Below are 21,655 nucleotides of genomic sequence, written 5' to 3'. Positions count from 1 at the left end.
ACAGAGCAAGAACAAAACATCTTTGATTTATTTTCCATATTATATTCCCTTTTAATAAAATTGCATCAAAATTAATATATATTATAAAAAACAACAATTTACTCCAAATAATGCATTCAGTGTTACCAATTATAGCATCCTTTAATACAGTCCTTACTGTAAAAACTTATTTTAACACATATGTCTCCCATGATTTTTCAATATAAATTTTAACCACCTTCAGCACTTATTTAAATTGTACATTACAGTAATATACAAGTGATCAATTCACCCAAGAAAATATTTTCATCAGCATATTTCTGGCAATTTCCAGTGAGTAAATAAAGTGAAAAACTGCATTGATACTTATACACTTACACAGGACTTGGCACTTTTGACTGCAGATTTAATGGGGGTTCAATTCTATTCAAAAATACTTTGTTCATCACAAAGGAAAAATAAATATTGTTGTAGTTCATCTTATGAAAGGTTTCTTCAAAGAGCTGTTGTAAATGCCAATGGCTGTGGAAAGGAAGAATCTCCTGTCTGTCTTACAGCAGATCTGAAGAAGCATCTGACTGAAGACACTCTGTTGTTTTAGGACAGTCTCATGAAGATGATGCTCAGGGTTCTCCATAATGTTCTTCATTTTATGAAGAATCATTGTTTGTACAATGATCTCCAGAGGTTCCAGAAGAATTCCCAGAACAAAGCCAGCCTTCTTTATTATTACCTTGTGGAGCTTTTTTAAGTCCCTGGCTCTGATGCTGCTACCCCTGCAGATGATGGCAGAAGACATGACACTCTCCACAACAGACATAGAGAGGATATACAGCATCTGGCTGTAAATACTTAAAGTCCAAACTTTCCTCAAACAATACACTTTCCTCTCTCCCTTCTTGTAGATGGCTTCACAGTTGTGTCTCCACTCCAGTCTGATGTCCAAGTGAACACCAAGGACTTATACTCCTCCGCTAAGAATCTATCTTATACTGGAAGCCTGAGGTGTACACACTCAAATGAATGGTGAGAGTACTGTCCCTGTGGTGCTCCTGTACTGCTATCTACCAGGTTAGACACACAACCTTTGTCTGTTTGTCAGGAACTCTTGGATCCAGGACATAGTAAAGGCCTCCACTTCAGTCTTCTGGACTTTCTGATAAAGTCCTTATCTACTAGCTTTATTACTTTTGTACAAAATAACACAGCTATTCCCACATGCAAAGTACACTCTAAATGAAAAACGAGTCCCACAGTATTTCATATTTATGAATAATATTTAAACAAACTAAATAACACCTACAAATTATAGAAATTAATTGAAAAACAGAATATCTGAATTAGCTATTATTAGGTTGCTTAAATTTCTAATAACTTGTTTCATATTTAACAGTAACTTTCGGATTCACATCCAAAATCAAGCAGCAGATACAGGACATTAAATGAAAATATCTTTATTTTTTAGCGGAAGAGGGATCTTAATACACTGAAAGAAGGGGCTCAGGGATTGCAACATGGCTGAGCATTTCCAATTGAACGGCAGGCTCGTAGGTGCTGTGCAGGAGTACTTTTGTACTTAGGGTTTCTTTAGTCAGATCTCTGGTTATGGTGTTCTTTTGTTCCCTCTAGTTTCTCTGTTTACTTTAGTTAATCTTTTTTCTAGGTTCTTATGTTTCTTTGGTTATTTATTTTTGTCCTTAGCTTCCTTTAGTTCTGGTTCCCTGATTTTTGTTAATGCAGTACTTACTTATGGTTTTGTTTTATAGTCAGTTCTCTTTAGGTTATGTCTTATGTCCCCTTTGTTTTCTAGTTTGGTCTCCTTAACAACTATTCATACTCCCTCAGTTCTATGCAGCCTGGTTCACACCTGTTCTCCATTCTCGTCTGATTACCTACCTCTGTGTCTCATTGGTTCATACCTCACTTCCCTCTGTTCATAAGCTCTCTGGTTTTGTTTGTTCCTCGCTGGTTCCTCCGTTACAACTCCGTTCTCAACACCGTTCACCTACCCTTGCCTAAGTACTTTGACTACTATGTTCCTGCAGTTTCAACTTTGTAAGTTTTTGGATTATTTGTACCTGCAGTGATTTGCTAAGTTCTTGCTACGCTTGGAAAATATTGTTTTTAAAATAAAGAAGAGAGCTCCTTTAAACATGCTGCTGCCTAACTCTTGTCTGTGCTTTGGTCAACCTGAACCCCAGAACACAACAAAAATATCTCACACCACTTATTTTATCTGTCACACAACTAATTGTGGAAAGGATAAACGTCATTCCTAACATAGTAAGAATATGCTTCAAACAAAAACCTCATTTTATAAAACAAAAAATTAATAAGCAGGCCTGAAAGCAATATGTGTAAAAATAAAGGAGAAGGGGGCCAAGGACTGATCCCTGGGTAACACCAAGGTATTGAGAGTGACAGAAAATGTTGTGTAGGACAAGTAAGAATATTAAAGACCGAAAGCAGAACTCTTGATTTTAGTATTTTTCTAGTATTCTTCTAGTATTTTTCAAATGTATGACTCTGCTAAAGCACTAAGATGTTAGCTGTTCTTTGTCTAAAGGCTACAATAATATAAGGGCAAATATATGGCAAATAATGACACATTAGCCCACCGATTTATGACCATTGTGTCCAAAATTAGGGTCAGTTTATATGAGATTAAAAGCAGTCACATAATTAGACATGTTGCCTTCCAGGATTACCTCTGTTGTAAACCCCATACAAATGTTTAAAATTTGATTTTGAAAACTATCAAACAAGACATATGTTACGTTCATATTTTATGTTGACTGTCAGATTAAAAAATTCAAACGTTATTGAAATTCGAGGCTTGTGCAGACCTGAATAAAAAAAGTGCAAAATTCTGCCAATTCAACACAGTTGGTGATTCCTTTTCTAATTATTTGGTTATCATGTCTTACCTCTAAACTGAGCTGGAGGATTGATCAGACAGAAAAGGTGGAGTCCTGATGTTGCAACCCTCATCTGTCTGATTTGTTAAATGACCATCTCTAAAACCTTCTCGACGTCCACCTAAAAAAACAAACAAACAAAAACCCACAAAGTCCCATCAGTTCACCACAACTGTCTCAGATTTCCATAATTTTGTTGTTTCTAACCTGTGGCTGATGTTTCCTAGATTAAATCAGCGTCTGCCCTGCTGCTGACTGTGTGTTTTTTTATGTTTACTATTGAAACAGTACTGTCTGTTCTGAGATGCAGGGTGACATAGTTTAATATCTGTTGTTGCAAACTAAAGCCATGCCTTTGGCAAACTACTGCATATATTTGGTTAACCTCCACTTACTCACACAAACAAACACAAAAAAACATTTCTAATATAAAACACTAAACAGTTTTTTTTTTTTCTGGAAGTAAGTATTAATACATTTATGTAAAGAGCACAACAATATGGGAACAGGTGCCAAATATGTATTTCATAACTTGAATTTGTTTTCCTGCTGCAGCAAACTGTTTGCACATATTATCTGTTAAGCGTATTATTGCTTTGTTGTTATACATTCTATTGTATTCTATTGTATTCTATTCTACTCTATTCAAGTCTAGTCTAGTCTAGACTACTCTATCCTTTTCTTATGTAAAGCTGTGAAAAGTATTTGCCCCCTTACAAATTTCTTCCGCTTTTTCTTTCTCAAATCTTTATATTTTAGATAATAATTTTAATCATGACTTAATCTATTGAGAAAAAAAACAATACCCAAACCAACCTGGCCCTATGTGAAAGATTAATTGCCCCCTACACCCAAATAACAGTTAATTTTGCACACAGTTTACAGAAAACTATAGTTTTGTATCACCAGTCCACAGAATATTTTCTTAAAAGTTTTAAGGATAATCACGACAGGCCTTTGTGTTCTCTTTATTCCACTGTGTTTGTTTTTCTTGGAACTCTTCAATGGGTGCAATATTTCCTTAGGCTCTTTCTTAATGTTGAATAATGAACACTGACCTTAGTTGAGGCAAGTGAGGCTTGAAGTGCTTTAGATTTTGTTCTGGGTTCTTTTGTGACCTCCTGGGTAAGTTGTTTATGTGTTCTTTGAATTATTTTAGTTGGTTGACCTCTCCTGGGAAGGTTCACCACTGTTCCATGTGGATCAAGGCACTAACTGTGGTTCTCTGAAATCCCAAAGCCTTAGAAATGGCTTTGTAACTCTTCATAGACTGATAGATGACAGTGAATTTGTTTCCCATCTGTTTAATTTCATTAGTTCGGTGTATGATGTGTGGCTTTTCAAGACCTTTTAGACTACTTTCTGTTGTCAGTAAGGTTCTTTCTAGGTGATTTCTGTCTTCTGCAGCTCTGCCAGAGCCATGTGTGGCTAGTAAAATTAACCTCAGCTTTCTCACTTAAAACTGTGCACATATATTTATATTATATTGTAGATATGTTTATACTGTTTAATTTGTACTGTATTGCACCGACTACGCCAAAACAAATTCCTTGTATGTCCAAAAACGTACTTGGCAATAAAGCTTTTCTGATTCTGATTCTGATTCTGATTCTAAACAAATTGTTAGTCGCAGGTAATTTGTGAACAAAGGAGGTGATTACCTTTTGACAGGAGGCAATGTTGATTTGGATTGCTTTTTTCTCTTAATGAAATCAACTTTTGAAAACAGTTTTTTTTTTTTTTTCAAACTTTGGTTATATTTTCCTATTTGTTTGCTGATCTGAAACAAGTTAAAAAAATCTTCCTATAGGGAGATTCTTTTTCACAGTACTGTGATGTATTCTTCAGTATTCAGTTGTATAGAAAATCGAGTGCAACAAATCAGTTACTTTGCTACATCTGACCAGACTTTTTACATTTCGACAACCTTTCCTGCATTTACCTGTGTATTTATAGATGCACCACAGTCCTCCCATTAAACTGACTCCAACTAAAAAAGCTACAACGACGATTCCCATCAACAGTCCTTCTTGCAACACAAAACCTGCAGACAGAAAATGACATGTTAAATTGTGGTAGAGTGAAATTATTTAATTCATGATACTCACTGGTGCTTTGTGGACTTAGCCTCTTTGTTCTTTGACCAGCAGAGGATTTCATTTTGGTCACCAGTGAACTAATAGACCGAGTGACCACCATGGGTCTGGAGAGGTTTCTGATCTCACACTGACATGAGAATACAGGAAACAGGCAGTTAGGATTTTACCACTTGCTAGATCAAAGCTGATTCTTACTAGTGGACATATTTTGTTTTTTCTTTTTAAAAGCGAACTCTGAAATAAGGTATAAGTTAATATAAAAAGCCTCCTAATATCAGTTATCCACTGAACCCAAACCATTTAGTTGAAGTTAGATTAATATATTTATTAACATGTTTAATGTTAAATTCCACTGACATGGGGAACTTAATACTGTATTTGTTTGGTGACATTGTCCATGTCGTGTTTCTTTACCTGATGTCTGGATGATCCTGACACAAGTGGAGTAATCAGTATCCCACTTGGGCAGCTATTCCCCCCTGTGTCATTTATGGGCTTTCCTTTCGCTGATTCAGAGAAACACAGGAGAAGGCTGCAGTGGACAAACTGCATAGACTCATTATAAACTGGCCGCGGGATAAAACTAAATCTCAACAGTTGTATTTTTCCCGAATCTCCCATGTATGGAATGCCATTGTCCATCACTGAGAATCTTCTGCCACTCTCATGTCCGTCTGCTTTACCAACGTCTTCCTCCTTTTCACCATCCTGTTCAGTGCCTTCATACTCTTCACCTTTTGGCTTTGTGACGAGGTGTAGAGAAGAGTCTGAGGAGCAGCCATTGCTTATCACATTCCAAAAGGGAGATTTTTTAGGGTCAGACTGAGGAGATACAAAACACGACTCCACATTCACCACATCTGCGAGGGAGGTTTTGGCAGAAATCTGCAGTAAAATAGATTTCAAGTTAAGAAACTATTATGGAAACCGTGACTTTAAACAAGTTGGAACTATAATTTGTGTTAAAATGTCAAACAAGCACAGAGACCTCGACAAAGACACGGTGGTCAGCAGTGATGACACAGGGCCCAATCCATGTCTGCTCATAGCTGTCAGTGACAAAAAGCCTCAGGTGAAGAGCAGATCTGAGTAAGGGATTTGGTAGATGGTAGAGAGTTGGAACAGACTCTAGACCCTGTTGTACCCCCCGTGTGAACCGTCCCATCAGAGAAAGGGTCACATTATCATCAGCAGCAGCAGATTTTGAGGGAATGGTGGCAAAGCAGCTTATCTGAAAGGACAAAGATTGACATGTGAGATACAGTTTCTTAGAAAAGTACTGATGTGCTTTAAACCATTTCAAGTTTTGTTTAAAGTTTTTTATTGAGATTTTATGGGATAGAATAACACAAAGGACAGAATGGTTGTGAAGTGACAAGAAAATAATACATGGTTTCTTAACATTTCTTATGAATAAAAATCTAATAAGTGTGGTGTGCATTTATGTTCAGTCTCCTTTACTCTGTGACCCGAACATAAAATTGTGTGAAATTACATTCCCTGTCTCACTATACATCCAGTAGTTTTGTAAAGTCCTCAGAGTTATTTTCCTTGGAACATTAGTTGACAAACACCACCAAAGAACATAGAGGACAGAGAAGACAGGTCAAGACCAAAGCTGTGTTTATAACCAAACCCTGTTTAAATTAGGGTTAGGTTATTTTGAGCCCAGCCATGGGAGAAAACAAGGACTAAACTATACACAGAGAACAAAAGAGATTACCAGAAACTCTGAATGCCAGAATGCATAGTAATAACCCATTTTAATGACAGCTCTCAGGAAGGAGGGGTCACAGCTAGAATCCTTGTGACGTCATGGAGCTTCCGCAGAAATACTCCGAACATACAGGTCCTTCTCAAAATATTAGCATATTGTGATAAAGTTAATTATTTTCCATAATGTCATGATGAAAATTTAACATTCATATATTTTAGATTCATTGCACACTAACTGAAATATTTCAGGTCTTTTATTGTCTTAATACGGATGATTTTGGCATACAGCTCATGAAAACCCAAAATTCCTATCTCACAAAATTAGCATATCATTAAAAGGGTCTCTAAACGAGCTATGAACCTAATCATCTGAATCAACGAGTTAACTTTAAACACCTGCAAAAGATTCCTGAGGCCTTTAAAACTCCCAGCCTGGTTCATCACTCAAAACCCCAATCATGGGTAAGACTGCCGACCTGACTGCTGTCCAGAAGGCCACTATTGACACCCTCAAGCAAGAGGGTAAGACACAGAAAGAAATTTCTGAACGAATAGGCTGTTCCCAGAGTGCTGTATCAAGGCACCTCAGTGGGAAGTCTGTGGGAAGGAAAAAGTGTGGCAGAAAACGCTGCACAACGAGAAGAGGTGACCGGACCCTGAGGAAGATTGTGGAGAAGGGCCGATTCCAGACCTTGGGGGACCTGCGGAAGCAGTGGACTGAGTCTGGAGTAGAAACATCCAGAGCCACCGTGCACAGGCGTGTGCAGGAAATGGGCTACAGGTGCCGCATTCCCCAGGTCAAGCCACTTTTGAACCAGAAACAGTGGCAGAAGCGCCTGACCTGGGCTACAGAGAAGCAGCACTGGACTGTTGCTCAGTGGTCCAAAGTACTTTTTTCGGATGAAAGCAAATTCTGCATGTCATTCGGAAATCAACGTGCCAGAGTCTGGAGGAAGACTGGGGAGAAGGAAATGCCAAAATGCCAGAAGTCCAGTGTCAAGTACCCACAGTCAGTGATGGTCTGGGGTGCCGTGTCAGCTGCTGGTGTTGGTCCACTGTGTTTTATCAAGGGCAGGGTCAATGCAGCTAGCTATCAAGAGATTTTGGAGCACTTCATGCTTCCATCTGCTGAAAAGCTTTATGGAGATGAATATTACATTTTTCAGCACGACCTGGCACCTGCTCACAGTGCCAAAACCACTGGTAAATGGTTTACTGACCATGGTATCACTGTGCTCAATTGGCCTGCCAACTCTCCTGACCTGAACCCCATAGAGAATCTGTGGGATATTGTGAAGAGAACGTTGAGAGACTCAAGACCCAACACTCTGGATGAGCTAAAGGCCGCTATCGAAGCATCCTGGGCCTCCATAAGACCTCAGCAGTGCCACAGGCTGATTGCCTCCATGCCACGCCGCATTGAAGCAGTCATTTCTGCAAAAGGATTCCCGACCAAGTATTGAGTGCATAATTGTACATGATTATTTGAAGGTTGACGTTTTTTGTATTAAAAACACTTTTCTTTTATTGGTCGGATGAAATATGCTAATTTTGTGAGATAGGAATTTTGGGTTTTCATGAGCTGTATGCCAAAATCATCCGTATTAAGACAATAAAAGACCTGAAATATTTCAGTTAGTGTGCAATGAATCTAAAATATATGAATGTTAAATTTTCATCATTACATTATGGAAAATAATGAACTTTATCACAATATGCTAATATTTTGAGAAGGACCTGTAGATTCCTCAGGAAGAGATGGTGTCTCTGATTATGATGACGAAGTGGTTTTCCCCCACGGCCTTGAAACAATATTGAAGCAATGAACTTTATGTGCTAAACTGATTAACCAATACTGGGCAACCACCCGCACCAGTCTCTAGCCCGAGAACAGTGGCTGTATATCATAGTAAGAGGTTGTGTCTGGGCAGAGAAAGTTGGTGTAGGATAAACAATTTATCATAAATATTAAATATTTATAAATATTATCAATTTCACTGTATTTTGCTTTGTTTTGATACTTAAACTGTATCACTTTACAAATTGACCTCATTCAAAGTTAAAGAGTTTCTTGACTAAAGTACAACCCCAATTCCAATGAAGTTGGGACGTTGTGCAAAACAAAAAAAAAGAAAATACAATGACTTGTAAATTTTGTTCAACCTATATGCAATTTTATACACTACACAGATATTTAATGTTCAAGCTGATTAACTTAATTGTTGTTTTGTAAATATTCATTCATTTTGAATTTGATGCTTGCAACATGTTCCAAAGTAGCTGGCATTCTTGGGCTTGTTTACCACTGTGTTACATCACCCTTCCTTTTAACAACAATCCATAAGCATTTGGGAACTCAGGACATTAATTGTTGAAGCTTTGTAGGTGGAGTTCTTTCCCATTCTTACTTGATGTACAATTTCAGTTTCTCAACAGCCCAGGGTCTCCGCTGTCATATTTTGTGCCTCATAATGTGCCACACATTTTCAATGGGGGACGGGTCTGGACTGCAGACAGGCCAGTCTAACACCCACATTATTTTAGTGTAGTTTTGCATAAGGTCCTAACAATGTCCTAACTTCATTGTTTTGTTTTGTGTTTTAACTGCAGGTGGAAGTTGTTTGTTAATAATTTCTTGTACTTAGAGAGAAGTTGTGTTTATTCTGTATAGGAGTGCAGGGGTTGCTGTCTGAGAACAACAGTGCACAAATTCACTCCTTCATCTACTTCATCAAACCAAACCCAATATTTTACAGCAGTGGTGGCAACATGGTGCTGTGTGGAAGCTTTTCTTTAGCAGAATCAGCAGAAAAGCTGGACATAGAATCTGTGGAAACACATGAAAACTGATGCTCAAAAAAGACACTGTTCCTCTTATCAGACTGATCTTAATGTATTTTACAAGGACAAATAGGTGATAAATCCACTTTCTAGATGTGTTAGGCTTGTAAAGACATACCTCATATTACCTCCAAAGAAAAAATAAAAACATTTTTTGTTTGTAAAAATGTTTTAAAAGTATTTATATATTTTCGTCCTAGTCTATGTCAGTATACCTCATAAAATCCTAGTGAAAGACACTGAAGTTTGTGGTGTTAACTTCACAAAATGTGGAAAAGTTCCAGAGGTTGAAAACCTTTGCAAGGCACTCTTTAGAGCCCAATGAATGAGATCTCACATGTACGCTGAGGGGCCGTCTGGACTTGTCATTCTCTTCTTGTGCAGCAACGCTCTGAGGCATGTCCCTCCACAGCTGCAACTGATCACATATACAACAGAATAAACACACAAAATCAAAAGACACAAATAGAAGATCTATAGACTAAGTTTTCTTATTCATGCATATTAATTACAATAACTTTGAGGAAGGTACGATGTTATGAAAGGAAAACACATTGTATGCCCCCCTCCCACAGAAAAAGGTTTGCGTCACATTTTGCTTTTTATCTCTATTATACTTCTCCCAGCTTTCTGCCTCTGAAATATAATTTCCTTCCCAATTATATGTTTTTTTGCTAAGATCCACTTTTAATCCTCAACTCAGCAACTTTCTGGGTAACACGACACGGGTCACGAATCACCAAAAGGGCAAACGACACATTAGACAGCACATTAGGCCTCGCAGCATCCGTCTAATACCTTTTAAACAGATAAATTACAGCTTTAAAAAACAGTTGCCTGTTGATTATATGATGACAGATGATGACAGTCAATGATACAAAGCAGCCAACAGATAAAAGCAAAAGGATATATTTTCTCCTTGAAAAGTCAACTGAGGCTTTGTCTCCAATCTTTAAGCACTGCTTAACTAGAAAAGAAACCATTTGGTGCTCTTTTGCACCTACATACAATTTTAACCAAAAAGCATCTGGATCAATCCGTTTCATTGCTCTCATTCAAACCATTGAGATTAAACCAATAAACAACAGATGTCAGCAAAATCTTCCATCTTAGCAATTAGGCCAGGATCACTTAATTATCAATCATGTTAGAAAACGGAATATAAGTTGCATCGGTAGTTTATGGTGAGGTCAGCAAAGAGATAACTGAACTTTTTCTCCTGTTCTAATTAAACTTGTCTCTGATATTAACACCCTAAAAGAACTGTGTACACATGCACATTCAAACGTTTGACTAAAAAAAGGAACATTGTTAATGTCATTGTGCTTAATTGGTATTTTATGTGATAAGCCCAAACAAAGTAACATTAATTGTGTAGAGGAAGAAAAACAAAGTTATTTAACATTTTTTTTTTTTTACATATAAAAAACTTTAGATTACAGCTGCAGATCTTTTGGGGTATGTCTGTCAGTTATGCCTTTCTAGAAAATAAAACATTCTTCACAAAATAGCTATTTTTAGGACATAAAAAATAATTTTTTGTCAGAAAATCCCACCATGTTTTTGTACAGCACTCCTCTGGGCTCTTCCTGCAGCACGCCCTCAGTTCCGCAGAAAATAATCGGTAGTGCTAACAGGAAATGGCTCCCATTGGACAAAGCCTGGCATCTCTGATCCTTCAGTGTCATGGCAGCAGCCGGCAGAGACAAGCTCTGAAAGACAGAACCACTGTTAATCCATTTAACTAAAAACACAGACGAAAAATTAACATCTGCACTACTATAAAGCTTAAAATGCTTTTGGAGCATAACTTAATGAGAGAATTTTACTGGTGCCAGAGTTAATTTAAATTTTTTTTCTCACTGCTTGATATTACAGCAGACTTAAACCTTGCTGTTGGAATAATTAAATAAAGATTTGTCTTATATTTTCTCCTATTTTTTAACATAACTATTTGATCTTAGAATCATTCAAGATGTGTGTGAGTAAATGATCTGATGAGTTGTCTGCAGGCAAAGATCATAAATGGAGCTGAGCTTGCGGGAAAGGAAGCAGTCCAGTTGAGGAGGTCATAAAGAGAGGCTGATTGCACTGAACAAAAGGGCAACTGACCCTGGAAGATGGAGGGGACTGTGGGAATGTGCTGTTAATGGATAAAGCTGTTTATGACCTGTTTACGATGCAGCTGTTGTTTTCCCATCCTTTAGAGATGAATGTTTTTGTAAACTAGGGACCCCCAAAAGACAATAAAAAGAGGAAGCGGTTGGATGGGTTTCAGAGCGGTTGGGAGACTTGTAACTGAACACATCTCTGACCGTTCTCCTCGTGCGAGTAAAATAACTAATACTTTGTCTCTCTCTTCTTTTTGTGTTATAGTATTGTTAGGTGGTTTAAACCTGACACTTGCCTATTTAGGTCAATAGGGATTATAAAATTTCTATTTGCTAAATGCCAGAATAATTAGATAAATGCTTTTTAGATGTTCACATAGACTTAGACTAAAATGCCTTTACATAATTTAGAAAAACCCAGATTATGAGTCATAGCTTTGCAAGTTTTTGAAAAGTCATTACATTTGAGTTGATTGGAGGCCAACCTGTGGTTGTATTTTAAGGCAACACGTCAGACATACTGCTTTGTTATTCAAAATCATAGAAAAGTCTAACAAAAGCAGGCAAGGTGCCAGGAAAGGACCTGGGGACCTCCACAAGTCTGGTTCATCTCAATGTATAATTTCCAGATGCTTAAAGGTGCCACATACATCAATTCATGATAAATCTGTTACATGCAAATAAAAACGGTACGGGATGTCCAGCCATCATACTGTTCAAAGAAGATGGGTTCTATGTCCCAGAGATTATTGTGTCATAATGTGAAATGTGTGATTCAGGCTGCAGAACAAAAGCAGAAGACCTTGAGTAGGTGCTGACTCCAGCTGGTAAGACTGTGCTATTAATCACAGTGTTGCAGGTCATGTACCAACATGGGCTGAAAGGCCATTCAGAGAGGAAGAAGCCTTTACCCCAGCACCAACACAGTAATCCAGATTACAGTTTGCAAATGTTCACAGGAATGTCCTGTGGTCTGAAGAACCTAAAATAGAAGTGTTTGTCCATAACAATCATTGTTACATTTGAAGGAATAGAGGGGAGGCTTTCCAACCTGAGAACACCGTTTCAACTGTGATATACGGGAGTGGCAGCATCATGTGTGGATATTTTGCAGCAGGAGGGACTGGTGCAGTTTATAAAATAGGTGGCATTATGAGGAAAGAATATTACAAGTAAATATTGAAGAAACATCTAAAAGCATTTGCAAGAAAGTAAAGCTTTGGCTGAAATGGGTTTAGAGTGGGAATCACAAAGCCACAATCTCAGTCCGACAGAAAATTTGCAGGCAGAGCTGAATATGTGTGTGAGCAAAGTTATCTGGAAACCTAACACAGTTACACCAGTTCTGTCAGAAGGAATGGGCCAAAAGCGATTAAAGCAGATCAGCAATTTAGGGTGTTGATATTTAATTTGTACATTTGTGCAACAGTTTTGGCATATTAAGCCTATCTTGAATATTTTGTTGACACTGCTTCCACTGTTCGCATTACGTATCAAAGTAGACAGACAGCCCATCTTTAATAAAAACCTTACATTCATTGGGACAATCAATTAATTTCTAGATATGAAGACCTTTAGTTTTTGTAGGCCCACAGTCACGCTGAGGAGACCGCCCTCGCAGTTCACCACAGGTAATATCTCTTATCCTGAAGGTAACAAAGAGGCAGATGACGAAAGAAACCAGTCACATGTGGAGGTCTGATTTTACAAACAATGAATCTGATTCTCTTTTATGCTAAGAAACAAAAGCCAGAACCGATGTACTTCCCTCAAAGCAACAGCAGCTATAATCTGAAAGATGGAGAAGGTGATCTAGGAAACGCAGGAAAATAAAAGTACCAGTCTAACCCAGCCAACATTTCTATATGGAGCCTATATCGGTATTAAATGGGTTGAATAATTGGGCCCCAGACATGACCGCTGCAGGTTACATGATGGCTATACAGGTCCTTCTCAAAATATTAGCATATTGTGATAAAGTTCATTATTTTCCATAATGTCATGATGAAAATTTAACATTCATATATTTTAGATTCATTGCACACTAACTGAAATATTTCAGGTCTTTTATTGTCTTAATACGGATGATTTTGGCATACAGCTCATGAAAACCCAAAATTCCTATCTCACAAAATTAGCATATCATTAAAAGGGTCTCTAAACGAGCTATGAACCTAATCATCTGAATCAACGAGTTAACTCTAAACACCTGCAAAAGATTCCTGAGGCCTTTAAAACTCCCAGCCTGGTTCATCACTCAAAACCCCAATCATGGGTGAGACTGCCGACCTGACTGCTGTCCAGAAGGCCACTATTGACACCCTCAAGCAAGAGGGTAAGACACAGAAAGAAACTTCTGAATGAATAGGCTGTTCCCAGAGTGCTGTATCAAGGCACCTCAGTGGGAAGTCTGTGGGAAGGAAAAAGTGTGGCAGAAAACGCTGCACAACGAGAAGAGGTGACCGGACCCTGAGGAAGACCCCCCCAGACCTTGGGGGACCTGCGGAAGCAGTGGACTGAGGCTGGAGTAGAAACATCCAGAGCCACCGTGCACAGGCGTGTGCAGGAAATGGGCTACAGGTGCCGCATTCCCCAGGTCAAGCCACTTTTGAACCAGAAACAGTGGCAGAAGCGCCTGACCTGGGCTACAGAGAAGCAGCACTGGACTGTTGCTCAGTGGTCCAAAGTACTTTTTTGGGATGAAAGCAAATTCTGCATGTCATTCGGAAATCAAGGTGCCAGAGTCTGGAGGAAGACTGGGGAGAAGGAAATGCCAAAATGCCAGAAGTCCAGTGTCAAGTACCCACAGTCAGTGATGGTCTGGGGTGCCGTGTCAGCTGCTGGTGTTGGTCCACTGTGTTTTATCAAGGGCAGGGTCAATGCAGCTAGCTATCGGGAGATTTTGGAGCACTTCATGCTTCCATCTGCTGAAAAGCTTTATGGAGATGAAGATTTCATTTTTCAGCACGACCTGGCACCTGCTCACAGTGCCAAAACCACTGGTAAATGGTTTACTGACCATGGTATCACTGTGCTCAATTGGCCTGCCAACTCTCCTGACCTGAACCCCATAGAGAATCTGTGGGATATTGTGAAGAGAACGTTGAGAGACTCAAGACCCAACACTCTGGATGAGCTAAAGGCCGCTATCGAAGCATCCTGGGCCTCCATAAGACCTCAGCATTGCCACAGGCTGATTGCCTCCATGCCACGCCGCATTGAAGCAGTCATTTCTGCCATTTTTTGTATTAAAAACACTTTTCTTTTATTGGTCGGATGAAATATGCTAAGTTTGTGAGATAGGAATGTTGGGTTTTCATGAGCTGTATGCCAAAATCATCCGTATTAAGACAATAAAAGACCTGAAATATTTCAGTTAGTGTGCAATGAATCTAAAATATATGAATGTTAAATTTTCATCATGACATTATGGAAAATAATGAACTTTATCACAATATGCTAATATTTTGAGAAGGACCTGTATATTTCTGTAATGTTGGGGCAGGTCAAATCTAGCTAATAAGAGGGATCCATAAACTGACCAATTTAAATTAACTTAAATACCCAGTTGGGCTAAGATCTATAATCATATTCAATAATTTAGAATATTACTAAAAGGTTTATTTATTTCAGTGACTCAATTCAGTAGGGATTCATTAAAGACAGACTGATGTTTTCAAGACTTTATTTATGTTATTTTATGATGATTTTCTGCTTACAGCAGATAAAAACATGATATTTAAGAGCAGAATATTATATCAGACCAATAAAAAACATTTTTAATACAATACAGCAATGTGGCCTAAAAGAAAAGCTATGCTTAACACCTGCTTAAAGGTTCTTATTTTCAAAAGCCAGGGGAGTTATAGCTAAATTTCTTCTTTAATTTGTTGGTTGATAATCACACACCCATGAACATATCCGTTTGAGACTCAGACATTTGTGAACATGACTACTTGTGCTTTTTGTTGCTGCACCTTTAACCGGATGAACGTAACCTGTGACATAAGCTAGTGCCTGTTAAAGATGGATTATTCCAGCTATCACTGAATTATTTTCAATTGGTTACCAACAGAGGGGGTGCTTGGGCAATGAAAGATCACCGGGGAAGAAACATTAAGCGACATCTTTTTATGATCTATAATAATTTATTAATGCATGATATCCTTGATCACATTCTCGGGAGTTGAGAGTTGGGCAGATAAAGATGCTTTTATATGTGATCAGAATCCATTTGTTTAGGTCATTGCCCAATCCCTGAAAGATGAAGGGACTGGTATTACACTATTAGGGATAAGATGCTGCCCAGCTCCTCAATGGAAACCCAAGGACCAGAAAGGATGTATAATTCCTCCAGCAAATTCTGTATCATCTTTGGGCTCTTCTCCCTTTGGGATGTATTGGCAAACTTGTAAAAGGGGGTCCCAAGGAGGAATCCTAATTAGAACACCTTAACTGGCTCATTTTGATAAGGAGGAACAGTGGCTTTAATTGAAGCTCCCCCTGTGAAGCATACCCTGACTACCCTACATAGGAAGTTCATTTCCGCAGCTTTTACCCAGGATCTTGTTTCAGTCCTGATCCATATTGCGAGACTAGAAATGAGTGTGGAACTTAGCTGGATCATTAAATTGAAAGGTTTGCTTTTGGCCTTAATACTCTTCCATAAAATTACAAAAAAAAAAACTCAACCAAGAATCATACTAAACAAATGATTCTTATGATAATGCTTTCAGAGCATTCAGCTGGGATTGTGGGGTCAAAGGAGTATAACTCAGCAGCTATTACAAGAGAACATAAAATATAAAACATATTACATGTTTGGTTTCCCCTGATCATCTCAGACTGAACGCTGTGTGTCATGATCCTCATGCTGTCAGTCCACATGCATTTAATTCAAGAGAAAGCAAACAAAGTTGCTGTTTGCAATCCACAACATGTCATTATTTATATCTGATTAGGTAAAAGTGGCTCTGCAATCCCATCTTTCATCTCATGACTGTTGCTGCTCTGTCACTACCTCCCAACGTGGATCGGGATAAAAGGGGACTGCTTTGAGCCAAGTTGCACAGAATGCAATTAAAAGGCAGGTTGGTATTACTGTAAATAAGTGCACTGGTGAGAACACATAACTTGACACCTAGACAACATACATGAAAAACTTGGAAAAATCATGAGATGTATTTTTCAGAGGATGTTACATTCATTCCTTCATGTTTGTCTATGTGATGTGAACAGGAAATGTTTCAATGGGAAACAACCAGATTTAAATCTGCATGAAAGTTAAGGCTTTAGTACATTTCCCCAATAACACAGACAGAAAAGATCTACCTGTCCCGCCTTCTGCCAGCTGGATCACAAAGCGATTCTCCAGGTCAGCCTCAGTGTATGACCTTACATGTGTGTAGCCGCTCTCAGTGGCCCAAACAAGAGGATCAGAGAAAGTAGACAGGTCAGATACAAGTGTGTTGGACATGGTTACGTTAGGCTCTGGTGGAAATGGCAGAGAGACACTGTTGTAGGACTGGCAAGAGAGAAATGAGACACATTAAACACACACGCAGTCTGGTATGCAGCTTTTTAAAATGTAAAATCAAGAGCATCTGATAGATTTAGAAAGGGTAGGTCACAAAATAAACATCTTAGACTTAAAAAATAACAATTTTGTTATTTGTCAAGACAGTCTGAGAATTTTGTGGTTTATTCAATTCAGTTCAACATTTTAAGTGGTGACAATTTACAGCGAATGTCATCTCAATCAAATCAATCTGGTTCATACCGATTCAATCCAATCACATAGACAGACTCAAATTCATTTACATGCAGTCCCTGTCAGTCATATGTATGGAACAACACATTCAAAGTTACTTGAATTACATCCTAAAAGGTAAAAATTTCTGCATCTAAGGAAGTCGATTTCATCAAGTCCTTGATTTAACAGCAATCCTTATTTCTGAGCAGGCAGGAGGAAGAGCAGCTATCTGAAAAAAAGCATCCACCTGCTGCTCGTTTTACAAATTCAAACACTAACATGAGAGATTTGAGCCTTACATGAACAGAAATGTGACCCCAGACATTGGGAGCTGTAATCACCCAGTTAACCGGGACTAAGCTGCTAAGAATCAGCACCACCTTCTGTGGTTCTGAAGTGGCCTCTGGGGGTACAAGAGAGACCTTCACATCCACCTGCAGAGAGCTGAAAGAGATAATGAGAGAAAACAATGTCTCCTTTTTTTTTCTTGCAGTTTAAAACAGAACATTGTCTAATTTTAAATAAGGACCCCAGGAGGCTATATTATCTCACCCACTAAGCCCTGAGCCTGCTGAATGGAGCTTGATCACATGGACTTCCGGGCTAGCCTCACTCCCTCTGGGAAGGGTGCAGCCCTTCACTTTTTCTGGCTGCAAATCTGAGGTCATGTAATTTTGAAAGAAGAATAAAGACTGAAGCTGGCACACAGCAGGAAGGGACGGATCTGTGACGTGGAGACAAAACCAGAGAGGATTTATAATAGAAATTAATTTTACAAAATGTTTCTCAATAATCTCTCTGGCTTCAAGTTACATTAAAGACTTTTGAGATCAACGAGGGGAAGTGCTTGGTGAGCCATTGTATTTACATGAACTTTAATTACTTTTTATTCCTCATTCAAAGGCTTTAATATAATATTGACCCACTGTTCAAGAGTCCTGCGGAGTTATGTGTTCACACCACTGCATCCTACACTTTGCATCATGCTTGGTAATGTAAGACTTAAATGAAGCGTTTGGGTAACACAACCCATTCTTTAAAGCTCTCTGTTCTCTGTAATTGACCCTGCAGAAAATGTGTAAGCTGGTGAATTCTGCACAGGATGCTCCTCAGGATCGTGTTTGCCTTGATTTGACATGCCCGACACTTTGTGGCTGAGGTACTGTTGTGCGCAGTCACTTTCTCTTTGTTATAATACCACTATCAAAATTAAGAGTTGAAGGATTTTGAGTTCAGTTGGTCTCTTTGGTCTCATGTGTTCTACGTTCCAGATTGGTTTATTGTTCATTCATGGTCTGTTAGTTATTGTTTTACTTATTCCTGTGCTTCTTTTTGTATTCATTTAGTGTTCATTTCCGAGCCAGTTTGCTTGGTTATTTCTTGCTGTAGCCAGATAGTCAGACTCAAATTTGCCAAAATCATGATTCTCCTTGCCTCTTGCCTGTGTTTGGGTCCTACTCCTCAAAAACAAACAGTTGACCATGAAATGTTTAGCTGTTGAAAACTTTCTAAAATGGACACAATGCTATCATAGCAACAAACTTGAAGTCACTGAGCTCTTGAGAGCAACCCATTCTTTCACAAATGTTTGTAAAAGCAGTCTGCATGCCTAGGTGTTGGATTGGAACACCTGAATTCAATGATTGGAAAGGTTGTCATTATACTTTTTCCAATACAGTGTAGTTTCTCAGTGGCTCACCTTCTCCCAGATGGATGTAGACTCGATTGCCTTGCCTCGTGTGGATCAGTGAGGAGAGGTTGCCATGGTGCTTAAGGGCCCAGCGGTGCAGTGCGTGGAGGCGAAAAGGTAACGAATGAACCGTTTGAACATGCAAATGTAGAGTCTGCGACTGAACACTGGAGTTTGGGGACACCTAGCGAATTATTTAAATAGACAGCTTTTAAATGAAATATTCAGGACCATAATCCTCTCTTTCTGTACACACTGACTGACCTGCACAAATACTGGGAGGTTGGGGGGCAGCAGCTCAGCCTTCAGCCACCAGGTGATTGGTAGTATGGAGCTGAGCACCGGGTGGAGGGTCCTAAGAGGGGCGGAGGAGAGAGTCAAAGGCTTCAGGAACACTGTCACCTGCGGACTTTGGAAAAAAAGGGGGTGAAAGATTGACAAGACTGCTATCTTGTGTATATTGAGAGCCTTGCAAAACTCTTTAATAACCCTTGAACATTTCCACATTTCATATTAGGATTTTATGTGATAGACCAACGCAAAGTGGCTCATATGTTTAAAATATGTTTAAAAGAAAAGAAAATGACACATAGTTTCAAAAGCTTTCAAATGGCATATCTTTGTATTCAGCCCCCCTAGTACCTTTAAATAAAATCCTGTGCCACAAATTGGCTTCAGAAGCCTAAAAAATTTATTCTCAGTGTAAATACAAATTTGAAAGACTAATGTTTGTATATCATATTTATTTAAGGAAAATCTGCTTAACGTTATTCACAAAATAGATATAAACAGTTTTTTTTAAAATAAATAAATAACTACAGGAGAGTAGATTTGTTTTTACAAATCTACTATTGTTGATTTTCCTCAACATAACTGCAGTTCCAAGGAATGGAGTTAGGGTGGAGTTGGTTCATTGCTCAGAGGTTTAACTAATTTCACAACACAAGAACCTTTACCAAAATAGCTTGTAATATTATCCAGTGGCTATATGTGTAGAAACATGTCATTACATATCATGTTATTAGCGGTGTTTTGTTTTAACCATGAAAATGAGAGATTCCTCTGAAACCAAACATCAGTGTTTTGGGCAGTAGAAGGAGAACATTCAAACTCCACAAGGAGGGGATCCAGCTGGGACACAAAGGGGAGACTGTATTTGTTTTTTTATGGGACTTATTAAATTACCGGCATATTTGATTTTTAAAAGTTTCGAATCATTAGCAAACGGGGTATATTACAGCACCTCATGTTCAGACACTAATAAACTTAGTGAAATATTCTTCAACCTTTTAAAGGAAACTTATTTTTTATAGTAAAACTTTAGTAGTTACCATATTCCCGGGGCTGTTGGTTGGTCTTTGCAAAGCAATGACATGAGTTTCCTTGTTGCCCTGCTCTCTTGCAGTGCAGCCACGGCCTTCCTGAAACCTCTCCAGCAGACCTCGAACAGGATGCTGCCTTCCCACTGCATCACCTGGAGAACATTGTACCTTTGCACCTTGTGCTAAGGAGGAACAGTAGGTTTATAACAATAACCTAAATATTGGGATTCAAACACATTAGTAAAATTCTGTTACAGTGCCATGCAAATGTGTTCTTGTCTATAAATTTATTATTTTCTTTTTACATTTTGTCACTTTACAACCAGAAACGTACACTATCTCTGAAAACATAAGTACATCCTCACATTTTGGTAAATAGTTTAGTATATCTTTTCATGGCACAACACCGAAGGAATGATGCTTTAATACAATGTAAAGTAGTCAGTGTACAGCTTGTATAACAGTCTAAATTTGCCGTCCCCTAAGTTTAACTAAAAACACAACCACTATCGTCTAAACCACTGGCAGTAAAAGTTAGTGCACCCCTAAGTGAAAATGTGCAAATTGTGCCCAATTAACCATTTTCCTTCCCCTGTGTCATGTGACGTGTTAGTGTCAAAGGTCTCAAGTGTGAATGGGGAGCAGGTGTGTTACATTTGGTGTTATTGTTCTCTCATACTGGTCACTGGAAGTTCAACGTGGCACCTCGTGGCAAAGAAGGATCTAAAAAAAAGAAATTGTTGCTCTATATAAAGATGGCCGAGGCTACAAGAAAATTGCCGACAACCTGAAACTGAGCTGCACCATGGTGGCCAGGACAGGTTCCACTCACAGCAGGTCTAGCCATGGTTGACCAAAGAAGATGCCTGCACCTGCTCAATGTCATGTCCAGAGGTTGTCTTTTGAAACTAGACATATGAGTGCTGCCAGAATTACTGCAGAAGTGGTGCTGGGTCAACCTGTCAGTGCTCAGAGCATACAACACCCGCTGCATCACACTGGTCTGCATGGTTGTCGTCCTAGAAGGAAGCCTCTTCTAGAGATGATGCACCAGAAAGCCTGCAAGCAGTTTGATGAAGGCAAGCAGACTAAGGACATGGAATACTGGAACCATGTCCTGTGGTCTGATGAGACCAAGATAAAGTTATTTGGTTCAGATGGTCTCAAGCTGGCCAAGCATGACTCACAGATCTAATCCCTACTGTGCATCTGTGGGGCACCCACATG

General features: G+C 38.8%; 1 protein-coding gene across 1 annotated transcript; it reads right to left on the bottom strand.

Annotated features, from left to right (window-relative positions):
• Positions 1–700: 700 nt before the first annotated feature.
• engl (endoglin, like) lies at positions 701–19,224 on the bottom strand. Its single transcript, XM_047359843.1, has 12 exons — positions 19,116–19,224; positions 17,969–18,140; positions 17,716–17,860; positions 16,996–17,188; positions 11,110–11,297; positions 9,891–9,971; positions 5,985–6,227; positions 5,411–5,881; positions 5,006–5,123; positions 4,840–4,941; positions 2,907–3,018; positions 701–755 (listed from the first exon to the last, which is right to left on the bottom strand). The coding sequence occupies exons 2-11, from the start codon at positions 18,082–18,084 to the stop codon at positions 2,909–2,911; spliced, it is 1,767 nt and encodes a 588-aa protein (XP_047215799.1). The 5' UTR covers positions 18,085–18,140; positions 19,116–19,224; the 3' UTR covers positions 701–755; positions 2,907–2,908.
• Between the last annotated feature and the right edge of the window lie 2,431 nt (positions 19,225–21,655).

This window comes from Girardinichthys multiradiatus, chromosome Y (assembly GCF_021462225.1).
Source record: "Girardinichthys multiradiatus isolate DD_20200921_A chromosome Y, DD_fGirMul_XY1, whole genome shotgun sequence".
NCBI lineage: Eukaryota > Metazoa > Chordata > Actinopteri > Cyprinodontiformes > Goodeidae > Girardinichthys > Girardinichthys multiradiatus.
The sequence above is the reverse complement of the archived record's forward strand: the minus strand, read 5'-3'. Positions and strand labels throughout refer to the sequence as shown.

Coding starts and splice junctions, on each gene's coding strand:
- engl (XM_047359843.1), bottom strand. CDS start 18,084: ATGACCTCAGATTTGCAGCCAGAAAAAGTGAAGGGCTGCACCCTTCCC. Junction 11,298..16,995: donor GCTGGCAGAAGGCGGGACAG/GTAGATCTTTTC, acceptor CTGTGTTTTTAG/TTAAATGGATTAACAGTGGT. Junction 4,942..5,005: donor GCTAAGTCCACAAAGCACCA/GTGAGTATCATG, acceptor TTCTGTCTGCAG/GTTTTGTGTTGCAAGAAGGA.